The sequence below is a fragment of the Chamaea fasciata genome, unplaced genomic scaffold, assembly GCF_029207755.1.
Source record: "Chamaea fasciata isolate MVZ Bird 193981 ecotype frontalis unplaced genomic scaffold, bChaFas1.0.hap1 SCAF_137, whole genome shotgun sequence".
Classification (NCBI taxonomy): Eukaryota; Metazoa; Chordata; class Aves; order Passeriformes; family Sylviidae; genus Chamaea; species Chamaea fasciata.
The window spans coordinates 138,021-155,059 of record NW_027094222.1 but is presented as its reverse complement, the minus strand read 5'-3'; the positions used below and the strand labels follow the sequence as shown (position 1 = coordinate 155,059).

At 60.5% G+C, this 17,039-nt stretch overlaps 1 protein-coding gene across 1 annotated transcript; it reads left to right on the top strand.

The window, feature by feature from the left end:
• Nucleotides 1–4,096: 4,096 nt before the first annotated feature.
• On the top strand, nucleotides 4,097–16,801 carry LOC136304646 (mucin-3A-like). Its single transcript, XM_066208141.1, has 13 exons — nucleotides 4,097–4,166; nucleotides 5,996–7,855; nucleotides 9,600–9,959; nucleotides 10,741–10,848; nucleotides 10,930–11,045; nucleotides 11,730–11,788; nucleotides 12,845–12,981; nucleotides 13,069–13,137; nucleotides 13,791–13,956; nucleotides 15,059–15,238; nucleotides 15,401–15,510; nucleotides 15,612–15,670; nucleotides 16,575–16,801. Exons 1-13 carry the CDS (start codon nucleotides 4,097–4,099, stop codon nucleotides 16,602–16,604), a joined length of 3,324 nt encoding a protein of 1,107 aa, XP_066064238.1. The 3' UTR covers nucleotides 16,605–16,801.
• Nucleotides 16,802–17,039: the final 238 nt, after the last annotated feature.

The window sequence follows — 17,039 nt, the reverse complement described above, 5'->3', positions numbered from 1 at the left end:
GACCAGGGGACCCCAAAATGGGCCAGAGACCCCAAAATGGACCAGAGGACCCCAGAATGGGCCAGAGACCCCAAAATGGACCAGGGGACCCCAAAATGGGCCAGGAGACCCCAAAATGGACCAGGGGACCCCAAAATGGGCCAGGAGACCCCAAAATGGACCAGGGGACCCCAAAATGGACCAGAGGACCCCAGAATGGGCCAGAGACCCCAACATGGACCAGGAGACCCCAACCCCCGTGATGGGACCCCAAAAATGGACCAGGAGACCCCAAAATGGGCCAGGGGACCTCGACATGGACCAGGGGACCCCAAAATGGACCAGGGGACCCCAAAATGGACCAGGAGACCCTAAAATGGACAGGAGACCCCGACCCCCGTGATGGGACCCCAAAATGGACCAGGGGACCCCAACATGGACCAGGAGACCCCAAAATGGACCAGGAGACCCCAAAATGGACCAGGAGATCTCAACATGGACCAGGAGACCTCGACCCCAATGGGGGACCCCAACATGGACCAGGAGACCCCAAAATGGACAGGAGACCCCGACCCCCGTGATGGGACCCCAAAAATGGACCAGGGGACCCCAGAATGGACCAGGAGACCCCAAAATGGACCAGGAGATCCCAACCCCAGTGATGGGACCCCAAAATGGACCAGGAGACCCCAGAATGGACCAGGAGACCCCAAAATGGACCAGGAGACCTCAACATGGACCAGGAGACCCCAAAATGGGCCAGGAGACCCCAAAATGGACCAGGAGACCCCAGAATGGACCAGGAGACCCCAACCCCAGTGAGGGGATCTCAACCTGGACCCCCAAACCCCGAGAGAGACCCCCAGACCCACGGGTCAACTCCCCCCCAGTCCGTCCCAGTTCCCCCCAGTCCGTCCCAGTTCGTTGGAGCGCGCGGGACGCGCCAGACGCCGGGAGAGACCTTTGGGCTCGGGGGGGATTTTGGGGGGATTTGGGGGGGAATTTTGGGATTTGGGGGGGAATTTTGGGGATTTCGGGGGGGATTTTGGGGATTTCGGGGGGGATTTTTGGGGGGGAATTTCGGGGATTTTTTTTTGTCGGATTTCGGGGGGATTTTGGGGGGATTTTGAGGGTTTGGGGTGAATTTTTTGGGGGGGAACTTCGGGGATTTTGATGGAATTTCGGGGGATTTCGGGGATTTTTTTTTTTTTTGTCGGATTTCGGGGAGAATTTGGGGGAATTTGGGGGAATTTTGAGGGTTTGGGGGTGAATTTTCAGGATTTTGGGGTGAATTTTGGGGGGATTTTGAGGGTTTTGGGTGAATTTTTTGTGGGGGAACTTCGGGGATTTTGATGGAATTTCGGGGGATTTCGGGGATTTTTTTTTTGGTCGGATTTCAGGGAGAATTTGGGGGGATTTGGAGGAATTTTGAGGGTTTGGGGGGAATTTTGGTGACTTGGGGTGAATTTTGGGGGATTTTGAGGCTTTCGGGGTGAATTTTCAGGATTTTGGGGTGAATTTTGGGGGGGAATTTTGAGGGTTTGGGGTGAATTTTTTGGGGGGGAACTTCGGGGATTTTGATGGAATTTCGGGGATTTTTTTAATCGGATTTCGGGGTGAATTTTGGGGGGATTTTGGGGAATTTTGAGGGTTTTGGGGGTGAATTTTTGGGGGGAATTTTGAGGGTTTTGGGGGTGAACTTTTTTTGGGGGGGGAACTTCGGGGATTTCGGGGTGAATTTTGGGGGGAATTTCGGGGAATTTTGAGGATTTCGGGGGCTGGAGCCCCTCGGTGTTTATTTATTTGGGGGTGATGAAAACCCCCCCAAATCCCCCCCCCAAGGGCAGAGCCCCGGGGGGGGTCCCCGGGGGGGGGGAGGGTGTGAAAATCCCACCCCCCCCCCCAAAAAAAAAAACCCTTTTGGGGTGGGGGGAGGGGCGGGCAGGAGCCCCGCCCCCTTTTCCTGCCCCTCCCCCCGATATTTATTGCTGGTAATTATTAATCAACGTGTGGATAATAAATCAGCGAGTTTTGGGTTTAATTTTCTCGTTTTTGGGGGTTCGGGGGAGGGGGTTGGGGGGAGTCACGTGACTGGGAGAGACTGGGAGGGAACTGGGACAAACTGGGAGGGACTGGGAGCAGGTGGCACCCAGAACAAACTGGGACAAACTGGGAGACACTGGGACATACTGGGTGAAACTGGGAGGGGACTGGGAGACACTGGGAGCAGGTGGCACCTAGAACAAACCGGGACATACTGGGAGACACTGGGACATACTGGGAGACACTGGGAGGGGACTGGGACACCCCAAGGAGCAGCTGGCACCTAGAACAAACTGGGAACACTGGGACAAACTGGGAGAAACTGGGAGGGGACTGGGAGACACTGGGAGCAGGTGGCACCCGGAACAAAATGGGACATACTGGGGCAAACTGGGACAAACTGGGAGACACTGGGACACCCCAGTGAGCAGGTGGCACCTAGAACAAATTGGGGTGAGTGGGACATACTGGGAGGCACTGGGAGACACTGGGAGGGACTGGGAGACACTGGGAGACACTGGGACACCCCAAGGAGCAGCTGGCACCCAGAACAAACTGGGGTGACTGTTACAAACTGGGAGGCACTGGGAGACACTGGGAGGGACTGGGAGACACTGGGAGGGACTGGGAGACACTGGGAGCAGGTGGCACCCAGAACAAACTGGGACAAACTGGGAAACACTGGGACACCCCAAGGAGCAGCTGGCACCTAGAACAAACTGGGGTGACTGGGACATACTGGGAGGCACTGGGAGCAGGTGGCACCCAGAACAAACTGGGGTGACTGGGACTTACTGGGAGAAACTGGGAGACACTGGGAGGGGACTGGGACACCCCAGGGAGCAGGTGGCACCCAGAACAAACTGGGACAAACTGGGAGACACTGGGACACCCCAAGGAGCAGGTGGCACCCAGAACAAACTGGGACTTACTGGGGCAAACTGGGACAAACTGGGACACCCCAAGGAGCAGCTGGCACCCAGAACAAACTGGGGTCACTGGGACTTACTGGGAGAGACTGGGAGACACTGGGACACCCCAAGGAGCAGCTGGCACCCAGAACAAACTGGGGTCACTGGGACTTACTGGGACAAACTGGGAGACACTGGGACACCCCAAGGAGCAGCTGGCACCCAGAACAAACTGGGGTCACTGGGACTTACTGGGGCAAACTGGGAGACACTGGGACACCCCAAGGAGCAGGTGGCACCCAGAACAAACTGGGGTCACTGGGACTTACTGGGAGAAACTGGGAGACACTGGGAGGCACTGGGAGACACTGGGAGACACTGGGAGGCACTGGGAGACACTGGGAGGCACTGGGAGGGACTGGGAGACACTGGGAGACACTGGGAGGCACTGGGAGACACTGGGAGACACTGGGAGGCACTGGGAGACACTGGGAGACACTGGGAAGCACTGGGAGGAACTGGGAGGCACTGGGAGCAGGTGACACCCAGAACAAACCGGGACAAACTGGGACAAACTGGGACACCCCGGGAAGGAGGGAGGACCCCGGGCACGAGCACAGAGCGCCCCAAACACCCCAAACCCCGCCGGGGACCCCCCTGGGGACACCCCAAACCCCTTCCCCACCCCCCAGGCCCGCACCCATGGGTGTCACCGTCCCCGTCACCCCGGGGGTGACTCACCTGGGACCCCACCTCCCCCTCCCCACCCCATTCCCGGCTCTGACACCTCCGGGAATTTTTGGGAACCAGGTGAGGGAAGGGGAGGAGGGCACCGCCCCGAGGTGGGGCAGCACCCAAAGGTGCCGTGCTCACCTCGGCTCTCTCCCCCCTCCGTTATCTTATCAGCTCCAGGGCTGGGCCCGGAGCTGGAATTCCCTGAGGGAATATCGGCGGCTTTTCTCACACCCTTTTTTTTTTTTTTTTCCCCTCTCCTTTTGATTAAAAAAAAAAAAAAAAAACAACAAAACCCCAAAAATCGGGTGACTCAAGAGGCGGGAATTATTTACCGGCGCTGCCCAAAACTCGGCGGGGACGGAGCCGGGCCCCACAAAACCCGCGCCCGCCTCAGTCGCTGCCGGGGCGCCTCCAGGACCGGCCCGAGGATGGAGTCGGGCGGCGGCAGCATCTTCATCCTCCTCCTCCTCCTCTTGGTCCCCTCGGAGGTTCTGTCAGGTGAGGCGGGCGCGGCTCCGTTCTGATTCCGGGTTTTTTTTTTTTGGTGGGGAGGGGATTTTTGGGGGAGTTTGGGGGTTTTTTGGGGGTCGTCGGGGATGATCTTGGAGCTCCCGGTGACCTTCGGGATATCGTGGCAGACCCTTGGGTCCCTTTCCCAGTTTGGGGGCAGATCCCTGGATCCCTCTTCCAGTTTGGGGACAAGCCCTTGGGTCCCTCCTCCAGTTTAGGGACACATTCCCAGCTCCCTTTCCCAGTTTGGGGACAAATCTTTGGGTCCCTTTCCCAGTTTGGGGACACATTCCCAGCTCCCTTTCCCAGTTTGGGGACACTCTTGTGTCCCTTTTCCAGTCTGGGGACACATTTCCCCTTTTCCAGTTTGGGGACAGATTCCCAGTTCCCTTTCCTAGTTTAGGGACAGATTTCCAGTTCCCCTTTCCAGTTTGGGGACAGACTCAGATCCCTTTTCCAGTTTGGGGACAGACTCCCAGTTTCCTCCCGTTCGGAGACAGATCCTTGTGTCCCTTTTCCAGTTTGGGGACAGACCCTTGGGTCCGTCCTCCAGTTTGGGGACGGATTCCCAGTTCCCTTTCCCAGTTTGGGGAGACTCCAGTTTGGGGACAAATCTTTGGGTCCCTTTCCCAGTTTAGGGACACATTCCCAGTTCCCTTTCCCAGTTTGGGGAGACTCCAAATCTTTGGGTCCCTTTCCCAGTTTGGGGACAGATTCCCAGTTCCCTTTCCCAGTTTGGGGACAAATCTTTGGGTCCCTTTCCCAGTTTAGGGACACATTCCCAGTTTGGGGACAAATCTTTGGGTCCCTTTCCCAGTTTGGGGACACATTCCCAGCTCCTTTTCCCAGTTTGGGGACACATTCCCAGTTCCCTTTCCCAGTCTGGGGACAAATCTTTGGGTCCCTCTCCCAGTTTGGGGACACATTCCCAGTTCCCTTTCCCAGTTTGGGGACAAATCTTTGGGTCCCTTTCCCAGTTTGGGGACACATCCCCCAGTTTCCTTTCCCAGTTTGGGGACAGAGCCTTGAGTCCTCTCTCCAGTTTGGGGACAGATTCCCAGTACCCTTCTCCAGTCTGGGGACACATTCCCAGTTCCCTTTCCCAGTTTGGGGAGACTCCAGTTTGGGGACAGACCCTTGGGTCCCTTTCCCAGTTTGGGGGCAGATCCCTGGATCCCTCTTCCAGTTTGGGGACAAGCCCTTGGGTCCCTCCTCCAGTTTAGGGACAGATTCCCAGCTCCCTTTCCCAGTTTGGGGACACATTCCCAATTCCCTTTCCCAGTTTGGGGACACATCCCCCAGTTCCCTTTCCCAGTTTGGGGAGACTCCAAATCTTTGGGTCCCTTTCCCAGTTTGGGGACAGATTCCCAGTTCCCTTTCCCAGTTTGGGGACAAATCTTTGGGTCCCTTTCCCAGTTTGGGGACACATCCCCCAGTTCCCTTTCCCGGTTTGGGAACACATTCCCAGCTCCTTTTCCCAGTTTAGGGACACATTCCCAGTTCCCTTTCCCAGTTTGGGGACAAATCTTTGGGTCCCTTTCCCAGTTTGGGGACACATTCCCAGTCCCCTTTCCCAGTTTGGGGACAGATTCCCAGCTCCCTTTCCCAGTTTGGGGACAAATCTTTGGGTCCCTTTCCCAGTTTGGGGACACATTCCCAGCTCCTTTTCCCAGTTTGGGGACAGATTCCCAGCTCCCTTTCCCAGTTTGGGGACACACTCCCAGTCCCCTTTCCCAGTCTGGGGACACGCCCCCATCTCTCCCCCCACCCAAATTGATGACGTCCCCATCCCCGTCCCACCCCGGTGTCCCCTGCAGGTCCCTGCGCCAACGGCGGCACGGCGGTTGGGGACGGCTGCGTTTGTCCCCCGGGTCACTCGGGCCACCTCTGCCTGACCCCTGACCCCTCCGGCTCCTGCCGCAACGGCGGCACCGCGGTGGGCACCTCCTGCTACTGTCCCCCGGGCTTCGGGGGACCCCGGTGCCAGCACCCCGACCCCGCCAGCGCCTGTCACAACGGGGCCACCCCCTTCGGGACGCGCTGCGTGTGCCCGCCGGGGTTCCGCGGGGACACCTGCCGAGACGCGGAGGAACCCGCGTCCTGCCTCAACGGCGGCACTTTGGAGAAGGGGACGTGCCGGTGTCCCCCGGCGGCTTGGGGACCGCGGTGCGAGTGCACGGCGGCGGCGAGGAGGGAGATGTACGTCGGTGACACGGCGGTGACGAGGGACACGGCCACCAGCGTGGGAGGGGACGCGGCCGGGAGCGCCACGGACACGCCGCCGGCGCGGCGGGAGAGGAATGTGACGGCCAGGCCCGTGGAGAGCGATGTCACCAAGGCCACCAGCGATGGCAGGGTCGTGGGAAGGAATGTCACTGTCACCGCTGTGGTCAGCGCCGATGCTGACCGTGGTGTGGTGGCCGGCACGGACCACGATGTGGTCACCACCACGGTGGCCAATGCCAACACTGACCATGACTACATTACCGGCACGGACATGGTCAGCGCCACAGTGGTCAGCGCCAACACTGACCATGATGTGGTCACCACCATGGAGACGGACACAGAGGTCAGCGCCAACACTGACCATGACTTCATTCCTGGCACTGACCACGACGTGGTCACCACCACGAAGAGGAGCAGAGTGGTCAGCGCCAACACTGACCATGATGTGGTCACCACCACAGTGGCCAACGCCAACACTGACCATGACTTCATTCCTGGCACTGACCATGATGTGGTCACCACCACGAAGAGGAGCAGAGTGGTCAGTGCCAACACTGACCATGATGTGGTCACCACCACAAAGAGGAGCAGAGTGGTCAGCGCCAACACTGACAATGACGTGGTCACCACCATGGAGATGGACACAGAAGTCAGCGCCAACACTGACCATGACTTCATTCCTGGCACTGACCATGATGTGGTCACCACCACAGCGGTCAACACCAACACTGACCATGACTTCATTACCGTCACCACCACAGAGAAGGACACTAGGGTCATGGGAAGTGTCCCCACGGCCACCACCGCAGGGGACAACACCACCACGGTGCCGCCGGCGCGCCGGGCGAGAAATGTCACGGCCTCGCCCGTGAGGAACCCCAGCAGGGCCACCACCATGGAGGGTGACACCACGGCCGTGGAAGGTGACACCACGGCCGTGGATGGTGACACCACGGTCATGGAAGGTGACACCACGGTCACGGAGGGTGACACCGAGGTCACCCCCGTGGAAGGTGACACCGAGGCCACCACGGCGGGAAGTGACACCGCGGCGGTGCTGCCGGGACACCTGGGAAGCCACAGCAGGGCCACCACCAGGGCGAGGACCACCACGGCCGTGGGGAACAGCAGCAGGGCCACCACCGTGGAGAGTGACACCAGGGCCACCACCCTGAAAAGTGACACCAGGGCCACCACCCCGGACAACCACACCCTGTCCACCCTGCCAGTCGCCCCTGCCAATGTCACCTCAAGGCCAGCCCCGCCCGGTGCCACCAACGCCACCCTGGGTGTCACCGAGACGCCGCCCAACGTCACCGAAGCCACCGGGGCGCTGGGCCACGGCTCTGCCAGGACGGTTGGGGACGTTCTGACCAGCCCGGCCACCTCGGTTGTCACCACCGTGGCCACCATCTGCCTGTTCCTCCCCCACGGCTCCAGCCCCCCGGCCAGTGAGTGTCCTGGGGGGGCACTGGGGTGGGCAGGGGGGGCTCATGGGGTGGGGGGGGGGGCTCCTTCCGAGGGGTCTCCTGGGGTCAAAGGGGAGGAAGAGGAGGATGGATCTCCTGGGTGGAGGAGGAAGAGGAGGGTGAAGGTTTTGGGGTGGGGAGGAAGAGGATGGATCTCCTGGGTTGGGGAGGAGGAGGATGGATCTCCTGGGTTGGGGAGGAGGAGGATGGATCTCCTGGGTGGAGGAGGAAGAGGAGGATGGATCTCCTGGGCTGGGGAGGAAGAGGAGGATGGATCTCCTGGGTTGGGGAGGAAGAGGAGGATGGATCTCCTGGGTGGAGGAGGAAGAGGAGGGTGAAGGTTCTGGGCTGGGGAGGAAGAGGAGGGTGAAGGTTTTGGGGTGGGGAGGAAGAGGAGGATGGATGTTCTGGGTTGAGGAAGAGGAGGATGGATCTCCTGGGTTGGGGAGGAGGAGGATGGATCTCCTGGGTTGGGGAAGAGGAGGATGGATCTCCTGGGTGGAGGAGGAAGAGGAGGGTGAAGGTTCTGGGCTGGGGAGGAAGAGGAGGATGGATCTCCTGGGCTGGGGAGGAAGAGGAGGGTGAAGGTTTTGGCGTGGGGAAGAAGAGGAGGATGGATCTCCTGGGCTGGGGAAGAGGAGGATGGATCTCCTGGGTTGAGGAGAAAGAGGAGGATGGAGGTTCTTGGGATGGGGTCCTCCTTCCCATGGATCTCCTGGGGTTAAGGTGAGGAAGAAGAGGAGGATGGATCTCCTGGGCTGGGGAGGAAGAGGAGGATGGATTTCCTGGGTTGGGGAGGAAGAGGAGGATGGATCTCCTGGGTTGACGAGGAAGAGGAGGATGGATCTCCTGGGTTGGGGAAGAGGAGGATGGATCTCCTGGGCTGGGGAGGAAGAGGAGGATGGATCTCCTGGGCTGGGGAGGAAGAGGAGGATGGATCTCCTGGGCTGGGGAGGAAGAGGAGGATGGATCTCCTGGGCTGGGGAGGAAGAGGAGGATGGATCTCCTGGGTTGGGGAGGAAGAGGAGGATGGATCTCCTGGGCTGGGGAGGAAGAGGAGGGTGAAGGTTCTGGGCTGGGGAGGAAGAGGAGGGTGAAGGTTTTGGGGTGGGGAGGAAGAGGAGGATGGATGTTCTGGGTTGAGGAAGAGGAGGATGGAGCTCCTGGGTTGGGGAGGAGGAGGATGGATCTCCTGGGTTGGGGAAGAGGAGGATGGATCTCCTGGGTGGAGGAGGAAGAGGAGGATGGAGGTTCTGGGCTGGGGAGGAAGAGGAGGATGGATCTCCTGGGCTGGGGAGGAAGAGGAGGGTGAAGGTTTTGGCGTGGGGAAGAAGAGGAGGATGGATCTCCTGGGCTGGGGAAGAGGAGGATGGATCTCCTGGGTTGACGAGGAAGAGGAGGATGGAGGTTCTTGGGATGGGGTCCTCCTTCCCATGGATCTCCTGGGGTTAAGGTGAGGAAGAAGAGGAGGATGGAGGTTCTGGGCTGGGGAGGAAGAGGAGGATGGATCTCCTGGGTTGGGAGGAAGAGGAGGATGGATGTTCTGGGGTGGGGAGGAAGAGGAGGATGGATCTCCTGGCTTGGTTTCCTCCTTCCCACGAACCTCCTGTGTTGGAGTCTCCATCCCGGTGGTCTCCAACCCCAACAAAGGATGACGCAAGGCCACGAACCCCCCCCTCCCACCCCGTGTCCCCCTCACCGTGTCCCCCCCCGTGTCCCCCTCCAGTCGTGTGCCGCAACGGCGGCGTGGCCAACCTCACCCGCTGCCTCTGCCCTCCCGGCTACTCCGGCCCCACCTGCGAGACCCCCGACCCCGACGACCTCTGCGCCCACGGCGGCACCGCGGTGGGCCACCTCTGCGTGTGCCCCCCGGGCCGGGCCGGACCCCGCTGCGCCGCTCCCGACCCGGCCACCGCCTGTCGCCACGGCGGCACCGCCGTGGGCACGAGGTGCTACTGCCCCCGCGGCTTCTCCGGGCCCCGGTGCGAGAACGCCGCGACCGCCGGCAGCACCCGAGCCACGGCCACGAGGAGCACCGGGAGGACCACCACCACCACCACCACCACCGCCGTGCCCACCACCAGAGGTGGGTGGAGAGACCCCCTCCCCGCGACCTGAAATCCGTGGGTGGTTTTGGGGAGGTGTGGAAGCAGGAATTGGGGTTTTTTTCCCCCAAAATTGGAGGTGGAACTGGGACGGTGGCTCTGACTTTGGTGGGGAGAGCCCCCGACCGTAAATCCGTGGGGTTTTTGGGGGGTGTGGAACCAGGAATTGGGTTTTTTCCCATTTTTTCCCCCAAATTGGGATGGGTGGTGATGGTCAGACTGGGATGGGAAGATCCTACCCGTAATCCATGGGTGGTTTTGGGGGGTGTGAAACCAGGAATTGGGTTTTTCCTGTTTTTTCCCCCAAAATTGAGAGGAGTGGTGATGGTCAGACTGGGATGGGAAGACCCTCAACCCCTAAATCCATGGGTGGTTTTTGGGGGTGTGGCACCAGGAATTGGGGTTTTTTCCCCCAAAATTGGAGGTGGAACTGGGACGGTGGCTCTGACTTTGGTGGGGAGAGCCCCCAACCATAAATCCATGGGTGTTCTGGGGGGGTGTGAAACCAGGAATTGGGTTTTTCCCCATTTTTCCCCCAAACTTGGGATGGGTGGTGATGGTCAGACTGGGATGGGAAGATCCTACCCATAATCCATGGGTGGTTTTGGGGGGGTGTGGCACCAGGAATTGGGTTTTTCCCATTTTTCCCCCCAAAAACTGGAGGTGGGGGTGGAGCGATGGCGGGGCCAGCTGGGTGTACCTGGGAAGGGGGGACAGGGATGACGTCACTGGTGTCCCCAAACCCTGGCTGTCCCCCCCCAGACCCCTGCCTGAACGGGGGGCGCTGGACGGGCACGGCCTGCCTGTGCCCCCCCAACATGGACGGCCCCCGCTGCGAGTTCGGCGCCACCACCATCAACCTGACGGCAGGTAAAGGGGAGGGGACGTCCCCACCTGTGTCACCCACACCCCCCCCCCGGGCCACGAGGTGTCACCCCGCTGTCCCCGCAGAGCTGGGCCCCTTCGTGACGATGATGGCGCGTGTCACCAACCGGGAGTTCTCGGAGGACATGGCGGACGCCGCGTCCCCCGGCCACCGGCGCTTCGCTGAGGAGTTTGGCCGGACGGTGAGAGGGGGGACACCTTGGGGGTCTGGGGGACACCTTGAGGGACCCCCAGGGTCACCCCAAGGAGCCATCCCAATGGCCATCCCAGTGTCCACCCCAAGGGACAATCCCAATGTTCATCCCCAGTGTCCATCCCAAGGGTCCATCCCAGAGTCACCCTGAGGGACCACCCCAATGTCCACCCCAAGGGTCCATCCCAATGTCCATCCCAAGAGACCATCCCAGGGACCCCCAGGGTGACCCCAAGGGTCCATCCCAATGTCCAACCCATTGTCCACTCCACGTGTCCATCCCAGGACTACCCCAATGTCCATCCCAATGTCCATCCCAATGTCCACCCCAAGGGACCATCCCAATGTCCATCCCAATGTCCACCCCAAGGGACCATCCCAATGTCCATCCCAATGTCCACCCCAAGGGACCATCCCAATGTCCATCCCAGTGTCCATCCCATTGTCCACCCCAAGTGTCCATCCCAAGGTCCACCCCAAGGGACCATCCCAATGTCCATCCCAATATCCATCCCAGTGTCCACCCCAAGGTCCACCCCAGGGACCCCCAGAGTCATCCCAAGGGACCATCCCAATGTCCATTCCCAGCGTCCATCCCAAGGGTCCATCCCAGGGACCCCCAGGGCCACCCCGAGGTCCCCCGCCCTCGCAGTGACCGTGTCCCTGTCCCCAGATGGACGGGATCTACCGGAATGTCTCCGGCTACCGCGGGATCGACGTCCTGAGCCTGAGGTGGGCGAGGGGCCGAGGGATTGGGATCCATGGGATTGGGATCCATGGGATGGGGTTGGGATGGGATTGGGACGGGATAATGGGATCCATGGGATTGGGATCCATGGGAAGGGGGATGTGGGATGGGATCCGTGGGATTGGGGTCGGGGTTGGGATTGGGATGGGATAATGGGATCCATGGGATGGGATGGGATGGGATCCATGGGATTGGAATCCATGGGATGGGGTGGGATGGGATCCATTTGATGGGATCTATGGGAAGGGGGATGTGGGATGGGATCCATGGGATTGGGGTTGGGATGGGATAATGGGATAATGGGATCCATGGGAGGGACAGGAGGGGACGGAGAAAATCCTCTGGGATGGGTGAGGAACCTCTGGGATGGGATGGGATCCATGGGATGGAATAGGATCCATGGGATGGAATGGGATCCGTGGGATTTGGGATCCATGGGATAATGGGATGGGATAATGGGATGGGATAATGGGATGGGGTGGGATCCATGGGATAATGGGATGGGATCCATGGGATCCAAGGGGTGGGATAATGGGATGGCATGGGATCCATGGGATGGGATCCATGGGATCCAGGGGATCCATGGGATAATGGGATGATGGGATAATGGGATTGTGGGGTAATGGGATGGGATAATAGGATGAGATGGGATCCGTGGGACAATGGGATGAGATCCATGGGATAACAGGATGGGATGGGATCCATGGGATGGGATGGGATCCATGGGACAATGGGATGGGATCCGTGGGACAATGGGATGGGATCCATGGGATAACAGGATGGGATGGGATCCATGGGATGGGATGGGATCCATGGGACAATGGGATGAGATCCATGGGATAACAGGATGGGATGGGATCCATGGGATGGGATGGGATCCATGGGACAATGGGATGGATTTGGGATGGGACGGGATGGAGACAATCCTTCGGGATGAGTGAGAAACCTCAGGGATGGGCTGGAATGGGATCCATGGGATAGGACGGGACGGGATGGGACCGGGATGTGACCCCCAAGCCCCCCGCCCCGTCCCCCCGCAGCCGCGGCAGCGTGGTGGTGAGTTACCGCGTCCGGCTGCTGCCCCGGCCCGGCGACGCCGGCCTGGAGCGCCGCGCCCTGGAGCTGCTGGCCGTGGCCAACGCCGCCCCCCGGCCCCACAGCTGCGACCCCTCGGCCGGTAGGTGACCCCCAACCCGCCCCCGGGACTGTCCCCGACACCTCCGGTCACCCCCCGTGACCGCCCCGTGCCGTCCCCTCTCCCCAGACGGGCTCTGCTTCACCGCCACCGCTGCCAGAGCCGCCAGAGCCGCCGCGCCGGCGCTCAACGACACCGGTGAGGACACCTGGGGGCACCTGGGGACACATGGGGGCACCTGGGGACACCTGGGGGCACATGGGGACACATGGGGGCACATGGGGGCACATGGGGGCACCTGGGGACACCTGGGGGCACATGGGGACACATGGGGGCACCTGGGGGCACCTGGGGGCACCTGGGGACACATGGGGGCACATGGGGGCACCTGGGGACACCTGGGGGCACATGGGGACTCCTGGGGACACATGGGGGCACCTGAGGACAGCTGGGGACACCACGGGGACACCTGGGGACACCACAGGGACACCTGGGGACACCTGGGGACACCTGGGGACACCACGGGGACACCACAGGGACACCTGGGGACACCACAGGGACACCTGGGGACACCACGGGGACACCTGGGGGCACCTGGGGACACATGGGGGCACCTGAGGACAGCTGGGGACAGCTGGGGACAGCTGGGGACACCATGGGGACACCCGGGGACACCTGGGGACAGCTGGGGGCACCACGGGGACACCTGGGGACACCACGGGGACACCTGGGGACACCACAGGGACACCACAGGGACACCTGGGGGCACCTGGGGGCACCTGGGGACACCTGGGGACACCACCATGGGGACGTCACGGGGACACTTGCTGACCCGAGTGTGGCCCCTCCAGAGCTCTGCCGGAAGTTCGCGCCGGCCAACTTCAGCCGGTTCTACTTCCCGCACCGCACGGCCGGCGGCGGGCTCCTGTGCGTCACCAACTGCACCCTCAACGTCCCCGGCTCCTTCGACTGCCACCGTGGCCTCTGCCGGCTCACCCTGGAGGGCCCCCAGTGCTTGTGAGTCGGCCACGCCCACCCCCCTGGACACGCCCACCTCCCCCCGGCCACGCCCACTGGTCGCACCTTAAGGCGGGTCTTGACCCTGGGGTCAAACGTCCTTCCCCGAGGCCGAAGGAGTTGAATCCCAAAGTTCGATCCCGAACTTGAGGTGTTGAGCTCGACGCCCCAAGGTTTGGTGGGCCAAGGTCACCCCAAAGTGTTGACCCCAAAATCTTGACCCTGAAACTTCGACCTCAAAACTTTGACCCCAAAACCTTGCGCCAAAACCTTGACCCCAAAATCTTGACCCCAAAATTTTGACCCCAAAACTTTGACCCCAAAACCCTGACTCCAAACCCTTGACCCCAAAACTTTGACCCCGATGCTCCAACCCTTGGCTCCTGTCAACTCCTGCTCTTCAAACCCAACCACGGACCCCCAAACTCAACTCTTGACGCCAAAACTCAACCCTTGACCCCCAAACCCAACCCTTGACCCCCAACCTCAAACCCTTGACCCCAACACCAAACCCTTGACCACCAACACCCAGCCCATGACCACTGAACTCAACCCTTGACCCCCAAACCCAACCCTTGACCCCCAAACCCAACCCTTGACCCCCAAACTCAAACCCTTGACCCCAACACCCAGCCCGTGACCACCAAACTCAACCCTTGACCCCCAACACCAAACCCTTGACCCCCAACACCAAACCCTTGACCCCAACTCCGACCACTGACCACCAAATCCCACTTTGACCCCCAACCCTTGACCCCCAACCCTCAAATCTTGACCCCCAACACCCAAGCCTTGACCCCAACCCAACCGTTGACCCCCAACTCCAACCCTTGACCACCAAACCCAACCGTTGACCCCCAACCCAACCGTTGACCCCCAACTCTAACCCTTGACCACCAAACCCAACCGTTGACCCCCAACCCAACCGTTGACCCCCAACTCCAACTCTTGACCACCAAACCCTACCGTTGACCCCCAACCCAACCGTTGACCCCCAACTCTAACCCTTGACCACCAAACCCAACCGTTGACCCCCAACCCAACCGTTGACCCCCAAACTGAACTTCGACCCCCAACTCCATGACCTCCTCTCACCCCACAGCTGCCCGGACCTTCCCTGGTACCTCTCGTCCGGTGACCGCTGCCAGACCCACATCAGCAAACTGGGGCTGGGCCTGGGCGTGGGGCTGGGCCTGGGCCTGACCATCCTCATCCTCCTCATCCTCTGCATCGTCCTCGCCGTCCGCCTGGCCCGGGGGCGGAAGAAATCACCCGGAGCCAGGTGAAAACTCCGGGGAGGTCACAGGAAGGGGATCGGGCCGGTTGGACCCCGAAATTTGGTGTTCAGCAGCTTGGCCCCACGGCGAGGGGCGGGGGGAGGTGGGGTGGGAGGGTCGAGACCCCCTCCCCCCACCTCCAGCGTCACCCCCTGACCCTTCCCCAGCCCCCTCAAACTTGCCCGGCTCCACAGCGCGGCCGCCGAGGACGTTTGGCCGGACGGCGGCCGCAACGGCCGCGTCACCGGGATCTACCACGTCAACGGCGCCGGGAAAGGTGGGCGCCCAAACCGGGGGGTGAAACCATCCCCGGAGAGGGGGGAAAATCCCCCCAAAATCCTCCTGGGCTCCTCATCCTCCTCTTCCTCGTCCTCCCAGGTCCCTACGGACAAAACACCTACAAGCCCAGCTCGGAGGTGGCGGAGCCGCCGGCGTCGGTGGGTGACGTGGGTGACGTCGTTTTGGGGGAGGGGTCCTCGGCCTGAGGTTGACCTGGAACCTTGATTTTGACCCCGAAATCCAAGCTGTGACCCCCGGAAACCCCGACCTGTGACCTCAAAACGCCCGACTGTGACCTCAGAACCCCGATTTCCATCTCCAGAACACAAAGTGTGACCTCAGAACCCCAAACTCAACCCCGAAACCAAAACTGTGACCCCAAAACTTCCAAGTTTGACCCAAACTTCCCAGTTTTGATCCCCAAGCTCCGAACTCCGGCCCCAACCCCCAAAACTTGATCCTCAAAACCCCAAACTCAACCCCGAAACCAAAACTGTGACCCCAAAACCACCAACCTTGACCCCAGTTTAGAACCCCAAGCTCCGAACTCCAGCCCCAAATTTCGACCTTCAAAACCCCAACTGTGACCTTCAAACCCCCGACCCCGACACCTTGACCTCACATCTCCAATATCGACTCCCAAAACCCCAAACTTGACCCCCAAACCGCAACTTTGACCTTCAAAACCCCGATTGTGACCCGAAACCGCAACTTTGACCTTCAAAACCCCAAATGTGACCCCAAACCACAACTCTGACCTTCAAAACCCCGATTGTGACCCCAAACCGCAACTTTGACCTTCAAAACCCCAAATTTTGACCCCAAACCGCAACTTTGACCTTCAAAACCCCAATTGTGACCCCAAACCGCAACTTTGACCTTCAAAACCCCAAATGTGACCCCAAACCACAACTCTGACCTTCAAAACCCCAATTGTGACCCCAAACCGCAACTCTGACCTTCAAAACCCCAAATTTTGACCCCAAACCCCAATTTTTGACCCCAAACCCCCCAATTCCGACCCCAACCCCCTAACCCTTAGCCCCCTCCCCGTTTTTCCAGGTGCTGGCAGAAGGTGCAGCAGCCCTGTGACCCCGCCCACACCTGGGAGGGGGTGACCAAGGTGAACCCCCCAAGACCTTCAGCACCGTCGAGCAGCGGCCGGAGCCCTCGGAACCCTCATTTTTTTGGGGGGAAAAAAGGCGGGATCGGGATCCTCCGTGAGAGAGGAGAGGTCCCTCCCCATGGTCCTTTTTTTTGGGGGAGGGGTTTCTCCTTGGAGAGGAAATCCTGAGGGGGGGGGGGGGGAAGGTTTGGGGGTTGGATCCGGCTCTGGGGGCGTGGCCGGAGCTGGAAAATCCTCATCTCCGCGGAAATTATATTTATTGACGAATTTATTTCATCTCCTGAAAAAATCACCCCGAAAAAAGGTGTGTGGGGGGAGGGGGTGTCCCCAAAGGAAGGGGGGGGGGCAGTGCTGGTGACCCCTTTGGGGGGGTCAAGATTTGGGGCTGGGGGTCACCACTG